The following is a 25,105-nucleotide window of genomic DNA, read 5'->3' on the forward strand; positions in this document are numbered from 1 at the left end:
AACCGTGAATATCCATCCACATACGTTCCAAAGTTTGAGAGCGAAAACAGAGGAGCTGGCTGCAACAGTAAAAAACAGGTATGAGCAACACCCTCTAGGTCTCACAATCTTAAATCACATAAAATATATTCGGCTTTAACCCTAATTTGCCCTTTTTTGTCTTCAGATGTAAAAAAAAAAATAATAATAATAATAATAACTGAACAATGGGAGAAAAAGTGAACTCACATGCCCACTTAAAAATAACAGCTTTTAAACCTACTGAATGATTTGTCCTTGTCTACATTAACACTTAAATCTTGCTGCTTTAGTTTTTTTCTTTTGTCTATCATCTATAACCTAATTCCTCATTAGACACTAGAACGCCGTCCCCTCAGCATTCAGTAAAACACAATTTTCTTTCACACTAAAATCCTATTGGTCCATAATATTAGTTTCTCCCTCATCTCCATAAAACACTGAAACTCTCTCATAAAACACGTTTTCGTCAACTCTTACAATAAAGAAATGTGCACATTGTGGACCATGAACTGACGAAATGTTGAATCCACTGACCCTTCTGTACATAAACATCACTGGAAATGTTTGCACAATCTCAATCATATTTACATCTACTGATTTTTTTTTTTGTTTTTTAAAGAAGATATAAACAGCACTTTAATTGGTCCACACAGAGCCACGTAGCACAGTGTCTCAGCCTCAGCAGCTTAACTAGCTTTCTTAAAGCAGCTCTGGACTGAACTGATCTGAATATTTCATTGAACATCTCACAGATACTAATCAAATAACTCACCACGCGCACTTCAACATCTGACCTACTACTACCACTTATCCACACCAGGGTCGCGGTGGGTGCTGGAGTCTATCCCAGGTGTCATCGGACGAGAGGCGGGGCGGCTGAATAACATTTCCAGCATTAATTACTTTCTTAAATATTTAGCCGCACAGCAGCCTGTTGCAACACTTTGTTAACAAGACCCCAAAACCTTTCAGTTTGTCACAAAGTTGACTAAGAACAACTGACACATTTGCAGCTCTCTCTCTATACTGGCTCACACTGCTGTAATTATTGGTTGAGGAGGTGCATGGGCCGCAGTGCCACATGGTCTGTGGTCAGCTGGGTGAAGCTGGCTCACAGGAGGCAGCTGCCTGCAGCTGTGAGAGAAGCCTCCCGAGCCTGAGAGGCACGTGTGTTTGAGGAAGCCGACTCTAAACTGGGAGACTGAATTTGAGGATACACGTTACGTTAAATAAACTCCGACCCTTTCTGGTGAAAATCTTTCACAAAAGGAAAACATATCGACTTCCTAGGGATAAAGACACTGTGTGAAATGTGCAGCAGACTGACAGAGTCGTGGTTCACCACAGTGACATTGAGGAAGTGTATCCCCAAAACGTGGAGCTAAAATAGAGCCTTTTTGCAATCATTTACTCAACGACGTATGTTACTAAAATACACCAGTGTGACAAACTAAAACGTTCAGAAAATCTCCTCGACTCCTTCAAGTTCACAGATCCAGGGGCTGACATTGTGCAGCAAATTACAGCCACACTCTTATATTCCACAGCTACAGAAACCACTAACACTGATGCTCTTTGTGGTCATATAAATGTTAACAAATATCATCTAGGCTGGAACAGTAAGCTCAGTCATTTGCCAGAAAAATCAGAGTAATGGATCACTACTTCTAGAAATACATGGTAGAGTGCTAACTAATGGGTAAGATCGTGATGAATATCTCTATCAAAGACATTTTTTCATGTCTGTTTGCATCTGGACCAATGTATCACCACAGCTTGTGTCTGAACTAAAGACTTCCTCCTCTCATGGAAAACGTTTTTGAGTCTTAACTGACAGAAAAGTCTGCTAAACTAGAGCAGCTTTTAAAGAGCTGTAAACTAAGTGGTGTGAAGGGTTAAGAATAAAGTAAAAACAGAGCCTTACACTGTCTGGTGTTAACACGTTTTTAAAGCAATACAAGTTTTAATTGAATCAACCACACATTCTCGACAATGTCATATATAAAGAGACGTAATCATGACTGAATTTAAATTATTCTAGACCTTTTACAGGAAGCGTCACAATACTTTTACATTTTAAAAGCATAAATATATCCTTAAAAGACAGGAGGCTTTGGACCTGTGCAGAAAATACTCCTTCGAGTGAACTCATGACCCTTAATTATAAAACGAACAGCCTCAGTGTTTGTGAGAGATTGTTCTTCCAATACTAGAGAAATAAAAGTAAGTCAGATTAAGCTGGTTTGTGTTGGCTACAGTCACTGTACAGTGCACGCATGGACAAAGTATGAAGGTGAATGTGAGGGAAGAGAAGTGTTACACTAAATGCTATCGAAGTAGTCAGACATTGGTGAAGGACTGTGACAAAAAAAAATAGCAGGTATCATTTCTGAGAACCGTGAAGGTGGAACGGAGTGGCCAATTTAGAAAAACAGGGGAAGAATCTGAAAAGTCTTAAACATCTGCTGAATCAAGGAAATCTAAAAAAAGACATGTTTCCAGTCAGTTGCCCTCCCAAGCATCTTCCTTCTGCTTGGCAGCCAGGCGCTTTTGTTCTGAAAGATAAATCACAGACAGACGCTTTAACACGTGAATACGGGAAAGCAATTACACAGAGAACACTTAGGTGATTCGTTGTTCTAAATTTAAGTGGCTTTCTACCACACGGAGGGAGTGAAGAGCTGAGGAGCCAGCTGCAAATTAATCTTTGCATACGTGGCGTCTGTTCCAGCGACACAGTGTTAAGTACATGATGCACTTCTGAACTGACATTTACTGCGTGTGAAGCGACCTTAAATAAAGAGCACAGCCGAGCGCCCATGCTAGGAACAAAGGAGTTTTTTTTTAGTTTGCTATACTCGAGGCTTTGACTTCCTGGACTGAGTGTTCAGTGGACAGCTAGCTGTGGTTTTCTGTGCCTATATACTTATGTTCCATCCAAGAAGGGAAATGGCTGCTGTGCTGATTATAGACCTGTTGTGAGCTGCACAGTAATGCACTTTCCCATTATGTTGTGTAAAGTATGAAAACAGCTCCCACTTGTGGTGGCAACTTTGTAATGCAAGATTTTGGAAATGTGAAGTAAGGTTGTTGTGTATTCCATACGTTTTATATTTAATATGAGGTGGATTGGTCACCCTGCATGTCACCCACACACTACTGAACCAATTCTTTACTTTAGCAACGGAAAACTGAACATAAGACTCTGGTCAATAAACACAACACACCAGCCCCGGATACAAGAAGAAAGAAGAGACTGCAATCGTGAGCTAAACATCATGTGTCTGTGTATAGTGTAGTACCTCTGGCATCCTGGAGTTTCTTCCTCTCTGCCTCGCGTTGCTCCTTTGTGAGGTTGCTCTTCACACCGAGGGCCCCGATCACAAGCTTCCGAGCCAGTATTGCACTTGTCTGAGGTCTCTCTTTGGCAGGCAGGAGGTAGTCTGGGGGTGAGGGGGCAGAAGAAGAAATGGGGACTCAAATTTGTCTTTCAAATGCGCTAAGATACAGTGTAAACTTTTAGGGTCACTAGGTGTTTAGATGCATATTTGTCACATAATGCCACCAAAGCTGTTCCTCTGAACTGCACCAAAATCCAACTCATCCTAGTGCACAACCACATCTAAACTCCACCAAGAGTCACTAACAGTTATCTTTAAATGAGTCCCATACCTGCCCAAATAGCCCTGATCTAAACACGAGAGTCAGTCTGTGATTACAGGAGAAAAGCAGCTGAGGCAACCTGACACATTAATGAAAGCATTCTCACCTTTGCTCAGATGTGTGCAAAACACAAAAAAAGAAAAGCAGATGTTTACCTGAACAGCTGCGAGCTTTGGCCCTCGTGGCGGAGGAGGATTTGGAGAGTGGTCGCACCTTCATCAGCTGATGTTTGGACCTAAGAACTTCACGGGCTGAATGTGGATAATAAATTGTTCAACACAATGAGATGATCCTCTTTATTAAATCACTTCTCCTTTCATAGTTTTTGCAATAAATGTGTCTTGTTGACATTAACTACAGAGTTTAATTAACCGGAGTTACTTTAAACGAGAGGCAGAGCTTTACTGACCTGCTACAGGACTTGAGAAGAGGCCCAGGGCGTGTGTGTCATCTACCCACTTGATGTCAAAGCCCCCTTTTCTGAAACACAGTCAGAAGTCACATGAAGTTCAGAGTATTTCATTAACAGCCTTCACCTGTAGATCTAACGTGATCTATTCCTGCCAGGGATTCCACATTCTAGTATATCTAAATCACAGACTTTTGAGTATTTTGAATCCTGTTTAAGGATTGTTTCTGTCTGTGCTTGCTGTGCTAATTTTCCTATTCATGACGCCAATTAAAAGATCCCTTCCTGTCTGATCTAGAAAAACCATCTACATCTTGGTTTTATGCAAAAAAATGGATTTCAGTGCTCTATCTAAATATCTAAAATATATTTCATTAATTCATATTTATTTCAATAAAGAGAATACATTTTCTCGTTCAGTAAGAATTCTTTGACAAGAACCACTAAGATTACCTATCTTTGGCTCTCATGTTAACTTTAGACAAATTAATTTTTCTCTCCTATCACTTACAATGAAATTACATCAGGAATGCAACACATGTTATGAACAGGCAAAGCCAGTGGTATGTTGACATATACATACTGGTAGCACTGAAACAACTTCAGAAGGTCTTCTGTCTTGAAATCTGTAGGAAAGTCGTAGATCTCTACAATATGTGAAAGTTCATCCTCGCTGAGGTCAACGTCATCATCCTCATCACTGTCCATGTTGTAGTAATTAAACCTGGGCTCCTGGATTGACTCCTTCTTTCGACCCTCCTTCAGAGAAAGCTGTTAGTGCCAAAGGGGAGAGCAAGAAGTAAAACAGATGAAAGAAGACAGAAAGAAACAAAAGGCAATAAACATATGTTAATGAATACGGCCTTTCTTGACCTCCTGTTTTAGCTAGACGTGAAACTGAACTGGAAAGTGGGTGTCTGTCCTTCTCACCTCTTCGAGCAAATGTGGATCCAGACAGTCTCCGTCATCATTGAACATGGTGTCCCAACTCTCCTCTTCTCCCCTTTCTTCCTCGGGGGATGTTGCATCCACCTGTGAGGTACCCTCTGCTTCCACCTTGGCTAGGTCAAGCTGCCCATTACCCACCACCTCTCCATCCTCTAATGTCCCCTCCTTTGCATCAGGCCTGGCTTCACTGTTGCATGTCTGCCCTCCATCGGTCACTGCCTTGTCTCCTCCTCCTCCGGCCTTGTCCTTCTTGTTCTTGGCATTCTTTCGTGCCTTGTCCGTGTACCGAGGCCGGGGTTTTGGCTTAACTTCTCCTTGACTCTGGGCTTTGTCTTTGGAGGACTGGGCTCGTTGTTTGGGGACGTACAGAGCCTGACTTGGCTTCTTGGGCTGAGCTGGAGGTGGAGATGTTGACTGGGTTGGAGGACAGTCTTCCTTTGGTTGTTCCACCTCCATGATTGGATGATATTACCAGAACATCTGGAACAAATAGGAACAGAAACAGACACCGTCACAAAACGTTTAATGCAATAATGTTTAATTTAAAATTTCCAGGGACTTTAATTAAACCATTCCTCTAGGAACACGGCGCGTTTACCACTAGCTACACTTAGCTAACCGATTTAGCCTTAAACGTCCTCTCGTTAATGGAGCATTAGTTGCTAAATGAAAACGCAAATATAACATTATTGACGAGTGGCATTCGACGTAGATGTGCCCATTTATTTTCATTCAATTTATTTAACCAGATCTGTAACATACAGTTTCTTTCCGCTTACCCGTGTACGATTTGTTTAACAACAGATTTTCGTCGCACAGATGACGTAACCGCAGATCGACGCAAAGCACTGTGGGAGAACGTGTTCTTGAACGGACTCGCTGCTGAATCTTTCTGGGGAACCACTCAAACAGGCTTGTTTCGTGACTCCCAGCACAACGTACATTGTCCCTTGTGTTTAGGGTATCAAGGGCACGGGAACAGATAATATTTTAACCCTTGAATGTCTGATTTCTGTGTTATACATGTGGCGTGCGTATGTATCAGGGACTACAAACAGACCAAACCCAAGCGTCTCACAAACGCGAGCACATACACACGAGCAACCATTGGTCGACAGCCTATAATTATTCACACAACTCTTCGCTGATTGGTCAGTGTTCTGCGCGTTACACAAGCTGTTTCGTAAATTGAATATACCCGAGTTGTGTAAGGTAAAAGATCTCTGCCAAATGATGTAACACGGGGCTGGATACTTATATGCACTGAAGCGAAATCAGCCCAGTTGCATCTTTACACTCACCTTGATAAGGTAAGAATGCATATAGATAGTGAAGGGTAATATGTATAGGAATGGACGTTATGAACGTTTTCCTTAAAATTCACTTATTTGTATTACATCAGTGAGTTAGGATAAGTTTAACTGAACAGTTATTTACTAGTTTTCCTCTTTTACTGTTATTCGTTCTTTTAAGCTTTTTTTGTTTTGTTTTGTTTCAAATATAATAATGATAAGCTTTGAGATTTACCTTGAATTCTTTTGAGTAATGTTCAGTTTCGAAACTGCCTATGGAAATAAATTTACTCATCAGTTCCAGTAGTTAAGCTCAGGACTCAAAGAATTTGCATGTTGATGTGAAATGCACTAACACGTCTCGTTCTCTGGTCTCCATCAGGTTGCAGTGATGTGGCGTTCAGGCTTGCTGATTTTCTTGGTTACACTGTGGCGTCAGTCCCATGCCCAGGGCACTGATCCCGTGTTTCAGGTTATAACACAGACAATCCTTCCTCCAGACCCTTTGCACAATCCCACACAACTCAACTATGGGATGGCTGTGACAGATGTGGATGGTGACGGTGACCTAGAAGTGGTGGTGGCAGGGTAAGCGTGGCAATGAGCTGGAGGGATGAACACATGCGTGTGAGCAAAGCAAACAAGTGTGTTGTTTTCTTTCAGGTACAACGGGCCAAACTTGGTGTTGAAGTACAGCAGCACTCAAAAGAGGCTGGAAAACATCGCCATTGATGACATTAACTCCCCGTTCTATGCACTGAGGGACACAGCAGGAAATGCTATTGGAGTGACCGCCTGCGATGTTGACGGGGATGGACGTGAGGAGATCTACTTCCTCAATACTAATAATGCCTATTCTGGTAAATACCACTTTATCATCCCAAAATCACCCACCAAAAAAATCTGACTTCAAGTAAGTCATTGATTGGTTTTTCTTCATGATAAATGACTTAATGTTTGCAGGACGTGCAACTTATTCGGACAAGCTCTTCAAGTTTCGTAATGGTCGCTTTGAGGATCTGCTCAGTGACGAGGTCAATGCCAATGTTGCTAATCGTATGGCTGGACGTTCGGTTGCATGTGTCGACAGGAAGGTCAGTTAAACCTTTCTTCACATTTCGCCCTCCCTGTTACCCCCCATGTCCCGATCTCTGAGTGATTCTCTCTCCTGCTGCTCTCCAGGGAACTGGACGCTACTCAATCTACGTGGCCAACTATGCCAGTGGAAATGTCGGGCCCCACGCTCTCCTAGAAATGGACGAGACTGCCAGCGATGTGACCCAGGGCGTCGTCGCTCTGTCTGATGTGGCTGCCACCGCGGGGGTGAACAAGTTTACAGGTGAGGAGGCCTATTGGAAGAGTGAGATGTTCTCGTAAAGCGTGAGGTTCTTGTAAAGAACGGATGCCTTCACGCCTTCCCGTTGTGCAGGTGGTCGTGGTGTGGTCGTTGGACCGATCCTGAGCCAGTACAACTCGGATGTGTTCTGTGACAATGAGAACGGACCAAACTTCCTGTTCAAGAACAAAGGAGATGGGACTTTTACTGACATGGCTGCACAGGCAGGTGAGAGAGTGAAACAAGAAGGGAAGGAGACAAATGCAAACACAGTAGGAGCAGAAGTAACAAATGTCTGCATGTTAAATCCGCCCAAAAGAATAAATACCGCAAATTACCATTTACACAGGGCAGGCTTGTGCAAATATTGAACAACCACACATGTTGATGTCTTCTGATAGGTGGGGTTCTCGTCTTAAGGTTAAGCTCCATCAGCACCTGCTGGATGTAGCTTTAAATTTCCCAGACACACACCGCATTTTATCATTTTAAAAATTTCCTTTGAATGTTGTATATGACGCAGTGTCTTTTTTTACCCACATCTGACATCATTTTATCATTTAAAATTTTAACCTTTAAAACTGTGCCCACATAAAAAGGTGTGGAGGACCGATACCAGCACGGCAGAGGTGTAGCTCTGGCTGACTTCAACGGAGACGGAAAGACAGACATTGTCTACGGCAACTGGAACGGCCCACACAGACTTTACCTGCAGACGGACAACTCCCAGTTCAGGGTAAGAAAACACATGAGAGAGGAGGAACAAAGTGGAGTGACTTACAAATAAAAAGGTTCTGATAAAGAATGACTTGTTTTTTTTTTTGTGTAGAATATCGCTACTGGAGGATTTGCCAGCGCTTCACCTATTCGTACGGTCATCGCTGCCGACTTTGATAATGACAAGGAGCTGGACGTGTTCTTCAACAATATTGCATACAGAGGAAATGCTCCTAACAGGATATTCAGGTTACTTTCTGGTTATTATGTGAACTGCCGTTAAAATGCATTTCTCAATTAAGGGTAAATTATCTGTCAGAAACCAGAATTATCACCACAAGACATTCTTAGAGGCTTCTGTTGGTTTACAGGGTGTCAAGGAGAGCGAATGCAGACCCTCTGATCCAGGAGCTTAATGTGGGAGACGCTGCAGAGCCACAGGGGAGAGGGACAGGTCAGCTCTCTCTAAACTCACACTTTTTTTCTCAGTTTAGGTCTAAATGTGTCTTTGTAGTGTGCGTCATGTGTCTGGATGAGCTCTGCAGAGACACGGCTGTCACACAAACACTGCTGTGATGTTGTTATGTAGGTCAGCGCAGTGAGAGCGCTCTGTGTGTTTTGAACAGGTGGCACTGTCACAGACTTGGATGGGGACGGACAGCTGGATCTGCTGCTGGCACACGGAGAGAGCGCTCAGCAGCCAATCTCTGTCTTCAAGGTCACGCAGGTGTGTGTGTTTGTGCGTGCTCGTCTTTGTGTGTACTCGTATCATAATAACTGCGCCGCCCACAAGCTAACCCAGCGTCCTTGTTGTCAGGGCTCGTCCAATAACTGGCTGCGCGTCATTCCTCGCACCCAGTTCGGTTCTTTTGCCCGGGGGGCTAAGGTGACAGCCTTCACCAATAAGAGCGGAGCTCACACACGCATCATTGACGGGGGCTCAGGGTACCTGTGTGAGATGGAGCCTGTCGCCCACTTCGGCTTGGGTATAATTTGTTCCTTTATTCTTTGTTTCTAATTACTGCTATTATTCATCCACATGCATCACACATAGTCATTTATTTATTGTGTATTTTTATTTATAAGAGCAGCTTATTTGCTTTATTGCTGAGTCACATCAAGTAGGAGGAGGCAGTTAGCTGGACTCAAAGACTGGAAGCAGCGTGACACAGCTATCCTGACTTTGTTCAAAGTTTAAAAAAATCACATGTCATATTTAAAAAAAATACCGCAACGCTCTAATTTCTGAAAACAGACACAAATACGCCAGTGACGTCCAGTCTTCATAACAGCGTCACTGAAAAATGGAAATAACTGTATTAGAGGTTGACTACACACTACTGCCAAAGAAACATTTAACATGTCATATCATGTGTTGGTTTTCACTCACAAACGCACTTTGAAGGGATTATTATCCTCTTCCATGACCCTTCAGTGACTCTTCTCCTCTCAACTCCCAGGAAGTGACGAGGTGAAGGTGTTGGAGGTGTCCTGGCCAGACGGCACCACCTTCACCCGAGCTCTTCAGGCTGGTGAAATGAACTCTGTGGTGGAAGTGGTCTACCCAAAACCAGGGGAAGTGTCTGTGCTTGCCAATGACACACAGGTACACAGTACTGATGGATGCATGCATCATGAGCTGTCGCTGCAGTCAGTGGGTCTATGAGTCTTCATCTCTCTGTCTCTGTTCATTTCATTTTAATTCAAATGGCTCTAACAGCAAAATATAGAAGACCGGGATGTTTTTCTCTTGACTTATTTAGTTTGATTATGTTCTTCTTCTTTTTTTTTTTAGTGTGGCAACGGCTTTACTGTGAAGAATGGTCGCTGTGCAGGTAAACATTTCTTCTTTTTTTCAATCAGTCTGAAAGACTAAAATTATTTAATTCAGATATTAATTTATTTTCTTTTGAATGTATGCTTATGTTTCTACAGGTCTTTGAGGATTATGTCATGAAATGCAATAAAGAGTTGATGTGGTGTATGATAATGTTTCACAGAACTTTTTTTTATTTCGTTTGATGCTTTAAGACGGGGGCTTTGTTTTCTTTACTCTATGAGTATGTTTTTAGTGTTTTTTTCTTACCTCTTTTGTTTTATTGCTTTTAACAAACTTGTTTCATAAATAAACTGCTTCTTGTAATTTGCTCGGTGAGTTCAGTTATCATTTCATAGCCAAATTTGTCTTCAGCGCTTTGAGTCATTCCTGTTTTAGTCCCACATATAACCTCGTCACCTTCGTTTACTTTGACCGACAACAGCTGCCAATACAAGCAAGTGCTGCTCATGTGCTCTTAGACAACATGCTGAGTTTGCACTAAAACCTGCTGAAAGATCACCAGCATGAATAAGACTTGAAGTCTGTGGCTGACGCAGACACTCTCCCTCCTTGTCTTCATTCCACACGTTTGACCACGTCCTTCATGTTCAGCTTGTTTTGTCTCCACGTGACGCTTCATCCAACATGTTTGTCATTCTCCCGTATTCTCTCCTTTTTCCGTCCACGCAGCTCCATTCTTTGCAAGCTTTCGCTCGACGGCCTCCGCGATTGAAGCCTCCTATTTTAAGACACTTTTTCTGCAGTGTGTCTTGGTGCTATCTGCTGTGACAGATCCGAGGTGAGAGTAGTCTTCAGGCTGACGGCAATGCGGTGAGACAAGTCTCAGCCAGCACTTGCACGGCCGGGACAAACATCTGTTAAAATGACATGCTGTGCTATGCAGCGACAGTGTGTCTGTTTGATTTGTCTACTCCGTTTGATCATGTGGACGTCCCTGCAGCCGGGACGCCTCCCGTTTGTTTTGATAAGCTGGTTGCATGCTGAAATCCCTGGCTGATTTAAATGAGACTGAAAAACTGCAATCAGTATCTGTTACCTTGCTGCAGGGTCATTTAAGCAGTGAGGCATGCATGCAAACATTTAAGGGGGTCTGAAAGCCGCACAGCATCGAAGCAACGCATGGAATGAGTTTAAATCCTCGTGTATATGACTATGTCCTTTTGTCAATTGACATAGTTGCCAGACATCATGTCTATTTACTCATTAAGCAGCTACAGAGCAACATAATTCATTTGTTTCTTTGCAAATTGACAAAGGTGATCAAACATGACTGACTGACATGACTGAACCACTAGACCAGTCAATTATTTATTGAGAGTTTATCACAAGAAATTGTCTTTATATCTAATGCATTCTTTTTTTTTATGATGTGTTAAATGCAACATTTTAATAATGTCTGCATTCCGTTTAGCTGCTGCTACACTGAATGGCTTAGCGACACGTCCAAATGCAACAATGCCAAGTGAGGCTATGAAATAAGTGTTTATATCTCTAAGCTGGAGTTGAAAACCAATAATCGTAGAGAGGGACGACACGCGGTCAAATGTAAATGTGAGGATGATGACACACCTTCTCAGTCTGTCTCCTGGAAGGCTTTCATGGTGTCGTACTTAATTGTATACATGAATAGTGAAAGAAACAGCTGCTGAACATAAAGAAAGTGAGAAAATAGAAACCCAGTGTGCAGACCTGGGAAATGATTTCCAACTCCGATTCAGCGCACTGGTCTTCTTCCATCTGTGGTAAGTCTAAGTTGCTGCCATGAATGATATTATTATATACACAATGATATGTAACAACAGGCACATGAGGTCTGTGATGAAACTGTTTATTTGACACCAGTCATATGTACTTCATTACCGTGTGTATCAAACAACAAGCAGTACGAAAATTAGTTCTTGCACAAAATGTCACCAAAATAAAAGACACATTCACATTTGTGAGCCTGTTGTTGTTGTTTTTTTTGGCAGTTATTGTTCTTTGGAAGTTTATCCATGAATCAAAGAAGGGTTGGTGTATGTTTCAAACACTACTGGTACGATTCAGGAAGACTTTTTGACCCATCCCTTCTCTACTTACTGCTGCATCTGTTGCACGCCGAGTCTTTGCATAATCAAAATTTAGGAAGAGTTGGTCTCGCTCAGTGAGACCAAGAGGTTAGTACTTGGATTTGTGCATGTGTCTGCATGTCAAAAATAAAAATGTAGGCTTCATGTGAGAAATATGGAAGATCTGCTACATTATATGCACGGACGGGTTGGATGACATTCATCTGCATGATTCACAGCAGAGGTGGAGGAGGAGGAGGAGGTGTTTTGTACTATTAATCTGACCTCTTTGAGTTGCGTTTCTTGCACATCCTTAGCTCTAAACCGAAAAGAAGTTCCGTCTAGTCTCATGATCCAGTGTTGTGCATTGGTGGTGGCTGAGGTATGAGGTTTGTGGTACACACTTCTGTTTCAGTGCTTCCTTCCTCCTTTTTGTTTTAACTTAAAAAAAGAACGGCATGATCCGGCAAAGCATTACTAGCTTCCTTTACATCGAGACATTGCATCACAACACAACCGCAGCAAAGTTTGTGCATGTTTCTTGAGCATGTTTTAAAGTGTTGAAAAGCGAAGAATCAGCATGTGATGATGATGATCAGGAGCAACAAAAGCTAGTGAATCCTTTGTGTGAGAATATATTAAGGGGTGTACAGGTGTTGGAACATGAGTAGCATGGTTTTCCTAAGCCCTCCTCCAGGGTTGCGAGTGATCAGGCGGACACGGTTTCAGGATGCACCCGGTCATCGGGCGGTGCTGCCGGACACAGAGCTGCTCCCTGAGCTGGAGCCACTGGAGCCCCGGTCCTCGTAGATGGAAATCTCTATCTGGTTTAAAGCAGTCAGGGAGTTTTGGTGCAGTACAGTAAACAGAAAAGAAAATGGCAATGTTTTACATACCTGTACCCCTGACTATATATAAATAAAGATGCACGAACCCTCAGCCATGTCACGCATAGTTCTCCTGGAAGAGCATGGGCATGGGCAAGGAGGTGGTTGGATGACATCTAACCCATGAGGCCACCAACCTAGCACTTAAGGTGAAAGTAAATTATGTGTAACTTTAATCCTCAATATAATTCAAACAGGTGAATTATAGAAAAAAAATCACTCCTGTTTTTGTACCAGGCTGTAAACATGTTTATATACCATGTTTAGTGGCCATATGAGGAACTGCACTTTGGAGGTTGCCACACAACATGTGCTCAAAAACACAGAGTAAGGATACAACACGCATTCCCCTTTCTATGGGATCTGTGATGAGCAAACCCCTGGGCGCATAGATCTTCTCGTTCTGCTCCTGAATGTACTTGGCTATCTTCTTCAACACCTGACACAGGAAAAGAACGAAAGGAACGATATGAAACCCAAGTCATGTCAACTTATTAAAATGCTCTGAAAGTGATTAGAAGGGCTCTGACCTTTTCATAACGTGTCTCCATGCAGAGGAAGATGAGATAAGCTGTAGCACAGGCCAGACAACCCTCTAGGTAGGACTGTCCTCCGATCTTCTCTGCCTCTGCGTAGTAGTTATTCAGCGTCTTTACAGTGTCCTCAAACAAAGTCCTCTCAATCTGGAAATCATGAGATGGGAGATGAGTAGTTGCCAATTAATGAGTAACAGAAAATTCTATAATTACATTCAAATGACCCTGTAGGTTAATTCCATATAGCTTTGCTTTGGTTACAGGTTCAAAAACATAATAGGTGTCCTTTAAGTAAGGGTTAATGCCCGATGAGGTGTCCATTATCTGAAATGAATGGACGACGCGGAGGCGTGAACCGGTTCGCTTCCACGATTTGAGGATGGATTCTTGGACCATGGTATAAGTTGGGTTGTATGAGTTATTCATCAATAGTCGATGTATTCTCCAAAGTACATGACAGTTTACATGCTCCCAGTTTGGAGAAGCAAGTGGGTCCACATACAGATAGATCAGTTTAAGTGGAGGCTGTCTTTAAAATATTATCACTGTTTTACTTTGCTTTTTTCCCAATAGCAACTCAAACAGCATATTCCCTCTAAAAGTCACCTGACTCCATTCACAAAAAAACACTGATAAACCTTGCACAACAAAAGCAATGCTACTAGGTTACTGCTTCCCTTTCAGTTCTGTTTTTTTTTTTTTTTAGTGAGTTACTTGGTTTGTTTTCAATCCAAATGAATGTGTTAAAATACCTAAGTCACACAGCAGCAGACCAGCGACTCCTGTGCTCTCCAACGTTAAATTGCTTTATTTGTCTATGGAGTGGTTTTGAAGAGAGGGAAAGAACAGTTTCCATTCTCTGCTGAAAAAGGCTGTCTAATGGACAGGATAAGTGGTGATAATATTCTAAATATAGTGTATAATTCAGTTGATATTTTTAAGAGGTCTTGACCTCCCATCTGCTATTCTTTAAACACACAGACTATGGTAAAATATGTCATACAACCCCCACATATGTAAAAGAAACCGATCGTTTCCTTACCCTGCTCTCCAGCTCAGAGGGGAACTTAGTCTGAAACTTGCAGGTGGTCCCCTCACTGTAGTCTCTCTGGATGAACACTTTGTTGGCCAGAGATGCGCTGTGCCTCAGCTCCTGCAGGTTGTGAAACTGTCGAAGACAAATCCCAGGCACATAAGGAAATAACACAGCAAGTGTTAAAAGGGCATCTCTTTAATGAGTCCCTTGACAGCGCCCCGTCTCTCTGAGCACCTGTTCGCTCCTAATGTGTGCAAACAGTGGCTGATCTGAACGTGCTGGATGATCGAGTAGCAGGAGACACAGTGTGATCAATCACTCTCTGTATCAGTGTCTGCACTCATTTTTGCCTTGTTGACTGCTGGAGCAGAGCCCAGCACTGGACATACTATCTTTTACACACACACACACACACACACACACACACACACACACACACACACACACACACAGAGAGAGAGAGAGACACACACACTTTGATTCTTATTCCTCCTCTCTCTCTCTCTCTCTCTCTCTGATCTTACGTGGAAGCGTATCTTGTAGGAGACAGGATAACATTTCACTACAACTCACAACAGATCAATGAGGGGGAACAAGATCAAGAGAACAAGGTATTCATATATTTCCTTACGATTGTGCTGTTGAGAATATCATTGTGTGTGTGTGTGTGTTTGTGTGTGATGGGTAAATCAGTTCTGTGCATCTAAAACGCACAGATCAGAGACAAATGCAGTGAGGAAGGAAGGTCAGGGCTGCGTGGCTTCTGTCCATGGTGCTGAACATGGTTTCCTCTTTGTGTGTGTGTGTGTGAGTGTGTGAGTGTAGTGTGTGGTTGCAGTGTCAGTGGTCTAACACAGTGGCTTGTCACCGGATTAACAACAGACAAAAACAGATCTGCTTTCACCAAAACAGCTTAACATGGAAGGGTGGGGGAGCTGCACACACAGCAAGCACAAGTCACCACTTATTGTTTTCTCCCCCCTCCTTTAAATAAATAAATAACACAAACTGTTGGGAAGGGAAATAAAGACGATCGACCCAAGGACGGAACTGGCATGATAATAATATAGGACACAGCCGCCAATCCTGAGCCGCATCTGAATCAGTGTCGAGTTAAACCGTGCGCAGCCTCAGTGCCCTCACTGACCGCGTTAACCGCACCTGTTTTATTCTAGTGACAAGAACCCTGTCCGTGCTGGCAACCGGACGATCGGAGCAGGAAATAAAACAGATAGAGAGTCCCAGTCTTACCTCTGTCGCCATGTTGCCATCCGTGGCCGTGGGGACGAGTCCCTGCATGCGCTGAAATCGCTTTAGTGGGACACGGGGAGAGAGGGGAGTGTGTAGGGGGGAGGGGGAGGGCGGGGCTTGAGGCGGTACAGTGATGAGCTTTTCCTGGGCCTCTAAAGTGAGTTTGGTCTCTATGTGAAGTCGTCAGAACTGGAAGGACTATTAATAAGACCGGCGGTGACTCGGTTATATTCCTCATGGAGCTTCACTGAGCCTAAACCTGGACCATCAGCCTGAAGCAGCTGAGTGGAATTCAGCCATCAACTTGTCACACATGTCTTTACACTGAAACGGCAACATGTTTCCAAAAGAGTGTTACATGGGGACAATAGGTCTTGTTTGTTTATTAAAACAGGCTTGAAAGAATGAGACGGAAAACGGGAACAGCTGATGTAAATAGCTGATACATGACAATATTAAGGTGTGGTAATCTAAGAGCTCATTGCAGATGATGGAGGATGAGCTGGAACAGACACTCTGAGACAAACTCAGACTTAAATCTGTGATTTGATTTGATGGCAGATCTAACCAAGATCAAACATTACACACAGATGAATGGGTAAATAAATGAGATAGAACCAGAAAGCTCTTATTGTGAAGGGTTATTTTGGACAGTACCATGTACAGCTGTTCTGGGTGTGCTTAATCTCTGCACAACATTTTCCTGAATATGAATGTTTTAAATGGGGTAAGCACTGTATCAACTGAATATAACAAGTCACGTGAAAATGTAATTTCTAGGAAGAATATGACAGTTTATTTTCCAGGACCCTGGAAAAGTGTCTAAGTTTTTTTTATTGCGTCAGTTGTAGATAATAACAATAAAGAATCATAACATGGAAATTAATCTTATCAGATTTATGTGTCAGGTATTTTAGAATAAATCTATTTATTTATTTTGGAACGACTCAATCAAACTGAGACTGAAGACCTGGAGCTTTTTACCTGAGAGACTCTTTAACATCAGATCAGATCTTAGCACTGCTGCTGCGTTTCCTCCACTACTAAAGGACCACAGACATCCCCTCAACAATATACTGTATCTGTCTGTATGGCAGGTACTTTGCTTATTTAATTTTTGCACAATAATTCTTAAAAGCAATGCTTTAATTGGAGTTATTAGTCATTAGTCATGATTTTTTTCACTCAACTGGTTCAGTTGGTACAGTAGCTTCACTTTAATATTTTTCTTGCTTTATCCTATTTTGTATATAACTGGCTGTTTTTGCAGTCTTGCCCTGGTGACATAACACCCACATTTCTCCATTTGGGATCAATTAAGTCTGGTCTCAACTTATAAATATTTGGAAGTGGAGATTTAAATATTTGAGTCTCGCTACCGGATTTACCAACTTAATAGCACTAGAGTTTCTTTCTTAGATTCAGGCCACATCCCAACAGTTTCACCAGCTCAAATAATAATAATAATAATAAAAAGCCCAGTTTGTTAGCTGACTTACGTCTAAATGAAGACTTCAAAATCACATAAGACAGGAGAAGCAATAAAGCAAGTTCTGATATGTGGCTTTCAAAGTAAAACATTTCGATGTTGTGAGATGTTGATACTAAATGGCGGCGTTAAACATACTGCAGTGGTTATTGTGATTTTGTCTTTAAATGTCTTTACCTTTTCAAAAAACAACATACTTACCACTTGTCTCTTTAAATTAGTTAAATCTTCACATAGTTTATTTCAGTAACGGCATATTCCAACCTTTAAAATAAAGGGCAATATTTACAGCATAAATCCTTAAGTCAAATAATAACTTGCACTTTCTGTTGTTTTAAATTAAATATATTAGATAAAGAACATTTTGAACATTTACAGTAACGGTTTATGCAAGTGATTACAATAAAAGCAAAGCAAACGGTTACAATCGTCCGTGTCTGAATCATGATTAAAACAGCTGGTTTGCCACCAGGATCCACTTCCTGGGCTTCAACGCCTCAACATCAGTTCTTCTAGTCAAGTCCTGCTTGTGATAGTGTGAGGCTCTGATGACACTTTCAGCTGGTTTCTCAGTCCATTCAAACACCTTCAGTCCAGTTGGGTAGACTTTGATCCAGTTAGAGGAAAAGCAGAGAGTTTCAGAGACGTCTACACTCAAAGGCTGTCGCCATATTACACATAAAGCTCATTAGACACATCCACATGAGAACTGGACAATTTGAATCATTACAAGAAGACCAGCTCTTGGGCAAATACATGAGACCTAAATTGGGGGATGATCTCATGACGCTGTTGACGACTGCAGGTCAAAGTCCATTAGCAGACAGCGAACCAGGGTGGGCAAACACCATTTGATCAAAGCCAAACGCAAAACGTCTTTGGGTTGGAAGTCCTATTCTTTTGTTGATTTGAAAACACCAAATTCAGCTTTGTTTGGGGGGTACATTTCCAGCTTCTCCACACAGCATAGTGTGTGGTGGCCTCACAGTGCAGCCGCAGTTTTTGTTCAGAAACGTTAGCAGTCTATCTGCTACAGAGGACTGAAAGCATCAACATTCAAGTGGAATCAACTTTGTGCTGAGGAACAGAGTTACAAATGACATCCTTTATGCTATCTGTATCAGCCGACACCACCTGCTGGGTCCTGGCCTCTACATGCTTTGTACTTCGCTCTTTTAAGAAAGGGGGAAAGAAGTAGGTCCTAGAGCCACTGTGCTCATTTCAAGTCTCACTGATTCATAGGAAACACCTAACATATTACAGTAGAAGCCTCATAAGCGACACCACAGGCTAAAGAGGGATGCAACTGGCAAAGGTCTGGGGGTAAAGGCGTTCCACTTGGGAGGTATCTTGACAGATTTAAGTGCATTGACTTGAAAAACGAGGCTTGTGGGTTGGGTTTCAGTAAAGGAGCTCACAAGCAAACAGTGAAGGAACTGATGGCTGCTAAGAGATAAAACTAACATGCCATCTTATTATAACTTGTTGAGAGAAGTGTTACAGGCAGCACAAACGAACACGGTCTCCCTCTGCGCCTCTGGAGCTGGGGAGGAAAGAACAACAGGAGAATGTGATCACAGCTCCGGAAACTGACGATGGCAACATGTGATGCGGGACGACGCAACGGAATCAACTTTTATACGATTTCCCCCTCCTCACCTGTTGCCCCCATGCAAGATCTCAGCACCTTGAAGGAGCAGCACCGCGAGCAGAAGCTGTTGCCACAGTTACTGCAGCTCCTCTGCAATACAATGGAAAAAAAAGACAAAATTAAATAGAGTGACGACGTGGTGCCTTAACATAACCGCAATTCTGATCACAGGTTGCAAGTCTCACCCTTTTCTTTAGGACTGAGAAGACAGCGTTGCAGCTAGAGCAGTTGCCTTTTGAGAAAGAAACAGATTTCAGAAAGTGAGAACGATGTGAGACCTAACAGAAGGGCCCTGGTTTCATTTCTGAGGTATAAAAAGAAGGATGATTTCAGTGGATGAGTCAGAGCACACTGACCTGTGGCGGTGGTAGGGTAGCGTTTGCGCAGCTTCTCCGTCAGTTTAGACACCTTGCTGCGTATTGGTTCGTTGCGACTCAAAAGACCATTTTCGGAGATGGTGTCATACTCAGGAGCTCCAAGAGGCCCGTCATCATCCTCCTGAGGGAGAGGAAGAGGAGGAAGAGGGACAAAGAAAGAGGCAGTTACATAATCTATAAGGAATCAAAGAGTGGCTTTAGGAAGTTTGAAAGCATGTCCAGGAAACGGATCCTAAGTGAGCAGGACGGCTGAGCCGCGTGAAATTCAGCCCTAGTACTAGATGGCAAACAAACACACCTGGTTATGGCCAGTAGAGCAACTGCTAGGACAACGATCAAGTGAGAAACTACAGGAAAAATACATGCATGCATACAGACGTCCTTGCAAACACAAGGACACCAACCCAAAGAGCCCAATGAAGAGCTAAGAAACCTCTTTATACCCTCGCGATATTAAAATATAATTTGCTTTGTTTTTCCACAAACCAGGCCTGGGTGGTACTAGCTGTCGCCATCTTGGCTGCCACTAATTCAAAAGTCGACCAAGTGGTCGAGTGTGAGTCTAGCTTAAGCGGCTATGTGCCACCAAGGCAGACAGCTAGCAAGCTAATTTCACGCACATCAAAGGGAAATATGTGTGGACGTGTTGTATGAAAAATTACTCAGTTGCAGACAGAAAAGTCCACATGGAGGTTCACAGGCGGCAGCGATTGAAGACATCTACAACAGCAGATGCAGGAAAAGGGCATCATAAAAGCCTGTGCTCACGCACTGTTTACCCCCCTCCCCTCAGGACGAAGGCTGTTGGACTCACAAACACAGCCGCCAACTAACTATGGTTTATGCCCCACTTTACACCGATTACACTTCTGTTTTTATCTTTGCTTTGAGATCGTTTATTTCATTTAGTTATTACTGACCTCTTGTTTTTGGACCTGGACCACTCACACACACTGTACATATTATTTATTACTAGCACAAAGTCATCAGTGCACACGAGGACACCTTTTCAGGAATAAAGAACAGATTTCTGTCACGGAAGACAACAATAGATATGTGTCTGTTAATTACACTGGACCCTAATCACTACTCAATAACTCATGCCAAGACAATGAATGAATGCATCAGTGAATGAATGAATGAATGAATGAAACTGGGAAATCCACTTACCACTAAGACCAAAGGGGTTTCCTTAACAGGCAACAGAAGACATAAGAACAACTTTACCCACAAGCACTGTTATTTAGTCAGTGTGACAAACCATGAACACACCAAAGCAGGAACCACACCAAAAGCCAGTTAACAGGCTTACAACGCATGAAGCTGTTGTTCATGTGTTGAGTATAGTGCGAGATTACTGGGGGACAGTGCACTAGCCTCTTCTTAACAGAGTGACATCACTCACCTGCAGAGAAACCGAATGTTCCTGCGGTTGGAGGACAGCACAGAAAAATACAACGGAAGCACGTCATCAACATGTTTTCTTTGTGACTGGAAGAAGGTTTCGAAAAATTCAGCAGACAGCTTTCTTCTACAAATAGCTAACTACAAGGGTTTCTCCACAAAGATGCAGGTGGGACATGCGTAAAGGAATTGTTAATCATTTTCAAAAATATTATTTGCATTCTCGCCAAGAATGAAACGAAAAGATTGTTACCACTCACATGTCTGTCGGCTTGCTTTAACAAAAACAAAACAAAAAGAAAAAAAATAATAAATTTCGGAAATATGTCCCCTTTTGTTTTGGCAAATATCTTGACGCTAAGCTTAGCTAGCTGGCTAGTTAAGCTTAGCAAAACTCAGGACATATATTTAGCAGGACATATATCCACATGAACACACAACATCAATAACAAACAGTAAAAGAAGAGAAAGGAAAGTAATTTCTGCAATTACCTCAATGGCATCCTTAAATTCATCATCAGGCTCTGCTTCCTCAGCCTCCTCTACACTGCCAGGAGACAGGTCCTGTCATCAAACAATTCATACATGAACACATGGTTGGGACGCAACCCTCAGACATCTTCCGACTCTCTGCTGCTCCCAGGTTCAGCGACCTGGGCAGCAGGGATGTTACAAACGGCCAAACAGATCTTCTTAAACCAAGTTTTCAGTTCAGTGCCATCGGGTTGTGATCCTGACAAATGAATCTGCCCCTACATCTGCCGGAGAGTAACACCCCGATAGAGAATGTGGTACTATGACAAACAGAATACATCCATTCATGGATCTACATTATGGCACTGGATATATACATATTTATTTATATATATATGTATATTGAGAACATGGGATGAATGGAGTAAGAAGCATACGGTCGTGTATCATCTTATGTGAATCAGAACAACCGAGTCATTCACTATTTAGACCCTGTGTTCGTTCCTCTCACCTCAACGCTAGTTGGTGTCGGGGTCCGGTCCAGTAAGCTGCCCTGTTCCTGCTCCTCACACTCCCCCTCTGAGGCCTGCGTCTGACCCAGGTGAAACAGCTTCCTAAGGTCCAGCAACACTACAAGAGAAGAACAAGGCAGCACACGAGCAACTCAGCTTTTGTAAACACTTTAACCTTCTTTTGAACAGGATGAACTCACCTCCGAAGAAGTCTCTGTTCCAAAGAAAGACGGCGGTGTTGAGCCCAGCGAGCACCCAGCCCACAGGAGCAACATAGAACAGGCATACCACAACTAACATCCCTCCATAGAACCTGGAGAGAGCAATATTAGCAATGTTTAGTAGCATTAAAACCACACGAGTGATTAACACTAAAACATTAAGACTAATATTATAGTCAGCTGTGGCTAGGTCTATTTCCAGTGTGATTCCACACTTTATAGGAAAGAGTGATTTTAAGTCACCACAAAATGTACATTTAAGTTCCATGAGCCGAACTGCAATGACCAGTGACTCAGCCGTTGAGTAGTAGTGACTCCTCAACATGTGTTATGTGAGTGAGCACAGATACGGACCTGGACGACTTGGTGTGACTGTCCCAGTACAGGACCTTGTAAACAGCTTCTGCTGACTGACAGGCTGAGGACAGCATGTCATCCAGGTGCTTCAACCTGGTGAAGGCAGAAAACACCCACGAACACAAACACTGTTAGGACAAAGACACGCTTCAACCCACAGACGAACAAATACCACATGCAAATGTCACACGAACAGAGGCACTTCCATTTGTGAACACTTTCGAAATAAGCAGCTGATGTTTTTAAGTTTTTCACTTCTTCGTCTTTAAATTGTGAAGTTGATAATGGAGCGAAATAAAAATGATGTGATGATGACATATAGGGGAGTTCATAATAAGCAGAAATAATGGTGATTTGCTATTTTTTTTTCAACAAATGGTAACAAAAGTGATTTTGTACTGGACATAAAGACTACAACTTGATTGGGCATAAATTGTGAAATACTGAACAGAGCTCATTGGCCACACATACATTCAAAAAGCACGTTACAAAATTAGTCAATTAATGAAAAAAAGCGATTGCCTTGCATTGGACCATATATAAACCAGCAACTTAATCACAAGCCCCATCTCATGCAGTATTTCTCTTACAGGTCTTTGACTTCCAGCATGGCCTCCTGTTTGGTGAGATGCACTGTCTGCAGGTCTCTGCGGTGCACAGCGTGATAGCGCCTCCTCTGGAGCTCAGCTTCTGAGGTTCTGCCCCCACACCTGTCCTGCAGGTAACCCAGGGCAGCAGGCGCCGATACTGCCACCACACTCACGGTGAACCAGCCGGCTGATACCAGAGAGGCGGACAGCAAGAAACACCAAGTCCATCAATTATTCAAGCATCTTTCAAACCCTCACAATAAAGCTGGATCATTTCAGTTTTAAATGTCGCATCCTACCTTCATTGACTGTGCAGAAGAAGACATTGAGGAATATGCAAACAAGCAGCGAGCACAGTGGCATCTTCCACCTGAGATTTATTGAAATAAATCATGAGATTACTACTCGAGGCTAAAAGCAATGATGTCATATGAGGATGATACAGACTAGAGACAAACACATATACACACCCGAGCAGGAAGCGGGTGAGCTCCACTGCATCTGCAACTGGCTCCAGAAACAGAGCCATTCTCTTATAGGACACAACCATGTTGAGGAGGTCAAAGTTTGGAGTACAGCGAGGGCTCCCCAACTCAGAGACATCCGGGGAACCGGGAGTCTCTTTGGATGACGTGTGTACCAGCTCCCCGCGTTCCCCTGCGCCCTGCGGGGGGTCTTGGAATGATCCAGTACTGTGCATGGTCATTCCTGGAAATTAATTAAAAAGAACAGAAAGAATCAGAGAAATACTCAGCCTGGACCACATCCAAGTGTTATAGCATTCAACAGACTCTCAATGCATTGACAGCAGAATAAAGTACAGAAAAATGCAATATATCAATATAACTTAGATTATTACTTATTGTTTTGCATAACAGAACCTCTGAATGCATCACGGGATGGGCTGGAATATATAGGCGATTCAACTGCATTATTACTTTTCTTACTTGTGTACTTTGTTTACAAATACAAATCCTCACCTGAGTAATGTTTTGCTGAATAGCTCATCAATTACCTTGAATTTTTAAAGAGTGACACTTATCTATTTATGATAACCATGTACGGAAAGATCACCTAAAATAAACAGGAGCTCCTTAAATCTGCGCCGTGGCCTGTGTGACGCTGTCAAGCTGGAAAGTTAACTCCTGTCCTGCCAGGAGCACAATGTGTACCTACATGCCAAGCCTATATACTTTAAATTATTAGTATTTTCGTCTTGCTAATATTAGCTTTTCCGGTGTGAGGGAGATAATTTACCTGAGCTGAGTGTCCAACGACAGCCAACCTATGAAGCAGCAGCGGCGTTGAGAAGACCTCGGGCGGAACTAGCGAGTTCCTCCGACATCCTAAACCCGGAGGAAGGAAGAGCCTCCACATTCAACCTGCTCGGTTAACATGACAGCTGCCTGTCTTCCTGCATGGGCAGTAAAGCCCCAAAAATATTTAGAAACCCGTCCGGAAACAATCTCAGGACAGAGCCGATATGTGATTAGAGCAGATACGTGATTAGAGCGGCTAGCTTTGCCAGCTCCGTCCAGTTCTTGGGACGTCTACTTCCTCGTTTAATCCAGGCTGAATAGTTGATAGCAGAAAAGAGGCAGATAGTCAATGTAGTCGATCGCAGAGTGTTATGATCGTTGCAGCAAGCGATGGTAGATGTTTATTCCGTTTTAAGCGTACGACAATAAATCAAAAACAGTGTATTCAATTATATGTTGTAATTTTAATGTACTCTCTCATTAAATTAATCAAATAACAAACTGTGACTGTGACTAAAACGTTGGCAAAGGGCATCGATGTTTCTATTGGAAATAAAACGCATATGCAATGTTGCATAAAACAATAAAGCTTCTACTTGATTATTAACTGAATTCAATACAAGTCACCTACAACAAAAATGCATAACTTTAAAGTAGAAAGAAACATGTTGACATTTTGTCACAGTAATCCTTAAGGTTAACCACAATTAATGGTTTATGTGATTATAAATGTTTTCAGTGAGGGCTCTGTTTGCTAATGCACTCCCTTGACCAATATCTGCCGCAT

The 25,105-nt window shown here is 42.5% G+C and overlaps 4 protein-coding genes across 10 annotated transcripts; 1 reads left to right on the forward strand and 3 right to left on the reverse strand.

Moving 5' to 3' along the window:
* Positions 1-1,951: 1,951 nt before the first annotated feature.
* On the reverse strand, positions 1,952-5,970 carry r3hcc1l (R3H domain and coiled-coil containing 1-like). The gene is made up of 7 exons (XM_047578244.1): positions 5,821-5,970; positions 5,024-5,521; positions 4,677-4,864; positions 4,094-4,164; positions 3,840-3,935; positions 3,324-3,464; positions 1,952-2,576 (listed from the first exon to the last, which is right to left on the reverse strand). The coding sequence occupies exons 2-7, from the start codon at positions 5,495-5,497 to the stop codon at positions 2,524-2,526; spliced, it is 1,023 nt and encodes a 340-aa protein (XP_047434200.1). The 5' UTR covers positions 5,498-5,521; positions 5,821-5,970; the 3' UTR covers positions 1,952-2,523.
* Positions 5,971-6,197: 227 nt separating this feature from the next.
* crtac1a (cartilage acidic protein 1a) lies at positions 6,198-12,169 on the forward strand. 2 transcript variants are annotated; one of them, XM_047578242.1, is made up of 14 exons: positions 6,198-6,351; positions 6,716-6,921; positions 6,997-7,193; positions 7,297-7,427; positions 7,516-7,672; positions 7,763-7,897; positions 8,269-8,405; positions 8,499-8,635; positions 8,758-8,840; positions 9,013-9,113; positions 9,204-9,372; positions 9,847-9,992; positions 10,182-10,221; positions 10,896-12,169. In XM_047578242.1, the coding sequence occupies exons 2-14, from the start codon at positions 6,725-6,727 to the stop codon at positions 11,006-11,008; spliced, it is 1,743 nt and encodes a 580-aa protein (XP_047434198.1). In that variant the 5' UTR covers positions 6,198-6,351; positions 6,716-6,724; the 3' UTR covers positions 11,009-12,169. The 2 variants fall into 2 exon arrangements, with proteins under 2 accessions (XP_047434198.1, XP_047434199.1); XM_047578243.1 differs by lacking the exon at positions 10,896-12,169 and adding an exon at positions 10,322-10,533 and having other exon boundaries at positions 6,199-6,351.
* Positions 12,034-16,112, reverse strand: golga7ba (golgin A7 family, member Ba). The gene is made up of 5 exons (XM_047578245.1): positions 15,985-16,112; positions 14,740-14,865; positions 13,692-13,844; positions 13,499-13,600; positions 12,034-13,098 (listed from the first exon to the last, which is right to left on the reverse strand). The coding sequence occupies exons 1-5, from the start codon at positions 16,030-16,032 to the stop codon at positions 13,015-13,017; spliced, it is 513 nt and encodes a 170-aa protein (XP_047434201.1). The 5' UTR covers positions 16,033-16,112; the 3' UTR covers positions 12,034-13,014.
* A 1,568-nt stretch (positions 16,113-17,680) lies between these two features.
* On the reverse strand, positions 17,681-24,646 carry zfyve27 (zinc finger, FYVE domain containing 27). Of its 6 annotated transcripts, XM_047579007.1 has the most exons (15): positions 24,317-24,646; positions 23,530-23,767; positions 23,359-23,429; positions 23,060-23,246; positions 22,467-22,562; positions 22,092-22,204; positions 21,891-22,009; positions 21,398-21,469; positions 21,166-21,180; positions 20,907-20,927; positions 20,672-20,692; positions 19,481-19,622; positions 19,310-19,356; positions 19,133-19,214; positions 17,681-19,016 (listed from the first exon to the last, which is right to left on the reverse strand). In XM_047579007.1, the coding sequence occupies exons 2-15, from the start codon at positions 23,763-23,765 to the stop codon at positions 18,949-18,951; spliced, it is 1,290 nt and encodes a 429-aa protein (XP_047434963.1). In that variant the 5' UTR covers positions 23,766-23,767; positions 24,317-24,646; the 3' UTR covers positions 17,681-18,948. The 6 variants fall into 6 exon arrangements, with proteins under 6 accessions (XP_047434963.1, XP_047434964.1, XP_047434965.1 ...); XM_047579008.1 differs by lacking the exon at positions 21,166-21,180; XM_047579009.1 differs by lacking the exon at positions 20,672-20,692.
* Positions 24,647-25,105: the final 459 nt, after the last annotated feature.

Source organism: Mugil cephalus, chromosome 2 (assembly GCF_022458985.1).
Source record: "Mugil cephalus isolate CIBA_MC_2020 chromosome 2, CIBA_Mcephalus_1.1, whole genome shotgun sequence".
Classification (NCBI taxonomy): domain Eukaryota; kingdom Metazoa; phylum Chordata; class Actinopteri; order Mugiliformes; family Mugilidae; genus Mugil; species Mugil cephalus.

Excerpts from the sequence above, each read along its gene's own strand:
- r3hcc1l (XM_047578244.1), bottom strand. The coding sequence starts at position 5,497 with ATGGAGGTGGAACAACCAAAGGAAGACTGTCCTCCAACCCAGTCAACA. Across the intron at positions 4,165-4,676 it reads AAGTTGTTTCAGTGCTACCA|AAAAGGGGGCTTTGACATCA; the intron begins GTATGTATATGT and ends ACTGTGTTTCAG. Across the intron at positions 3,465-3,839 it reads CAAAGCTCGCAGCTGTTCAG|ACTACCTCCTGCCTGCCAAA; the intron begins GTAAACATCTGC and ends CCTCACCCCCAG.
- zfyve27 (XM_047579007.1), bottom strand. The coding sequence starts at position 23,765 with ATGACCATGCACAGTACTGGATCATTCCAAGACCCCCCGCAGGGCGCA. Across the intron at positions 23,247-23,358 it reads CTTCTGCACAGTCAATGAAG|CCGGCTGGTTCACCGTGAGT; the intron begins GTAGGATGCGAC and ends CTCTGGTATCAG. Across the intron at positions 19,215-19,309 it reads TCTCAGTCCTAAAGAAAAGG|AGGAGCTGCAGTAACTGTGG; the intron begins GTGAGACTTGCA and ends ATTGTATTGCAG.
- crtac1a (XM_047578242.1), top strand. The coding sequence starts at position 6,725 with ATGTGGCGTTCAGGCTTGCTGATTTTCTTGGTTACACTGTGGCGTCAG. Across the intron at positions 8,636-8,757 it reads GCTCCTAACAGGATATTCAG|GGTGTCAAGGAGAGCGAATG; the intron begins GTTACTTTCTGG and ends GTTGGTTTACAG. Across the intron at positions 9,114-9,203 it reads CTGTCTTCAAGGTCACGCAG|GGCTCGTCCAATAACTGGCT; the intron begins GTGTGTGTGTTT and ends CCTTGTTGTCAG.
- golga7ba (XM_047578245.1), bottom strand. The coding sequence starts at position 16,032 with ATGCAGGGACTCGTCCCCACGGCCACGGATGGCAACATGGCGACAGAG. Across the intron at positions 13,601-13,691 it reads TGGAGACACGTTATGAAAAG|GTGTTGAAGAAGATAGCCAA; the intron begins GTCAGAGCCCTT and ends TTCCTGTGTCAG. Across the intron at positions 13,099-13,498 it reads TAGAAAGGGGAATGCGTGTT|ATAGAGATTTCCATCTACGA; the intron begins GTATCCTTACTC and ends GCTTTAAACCAG.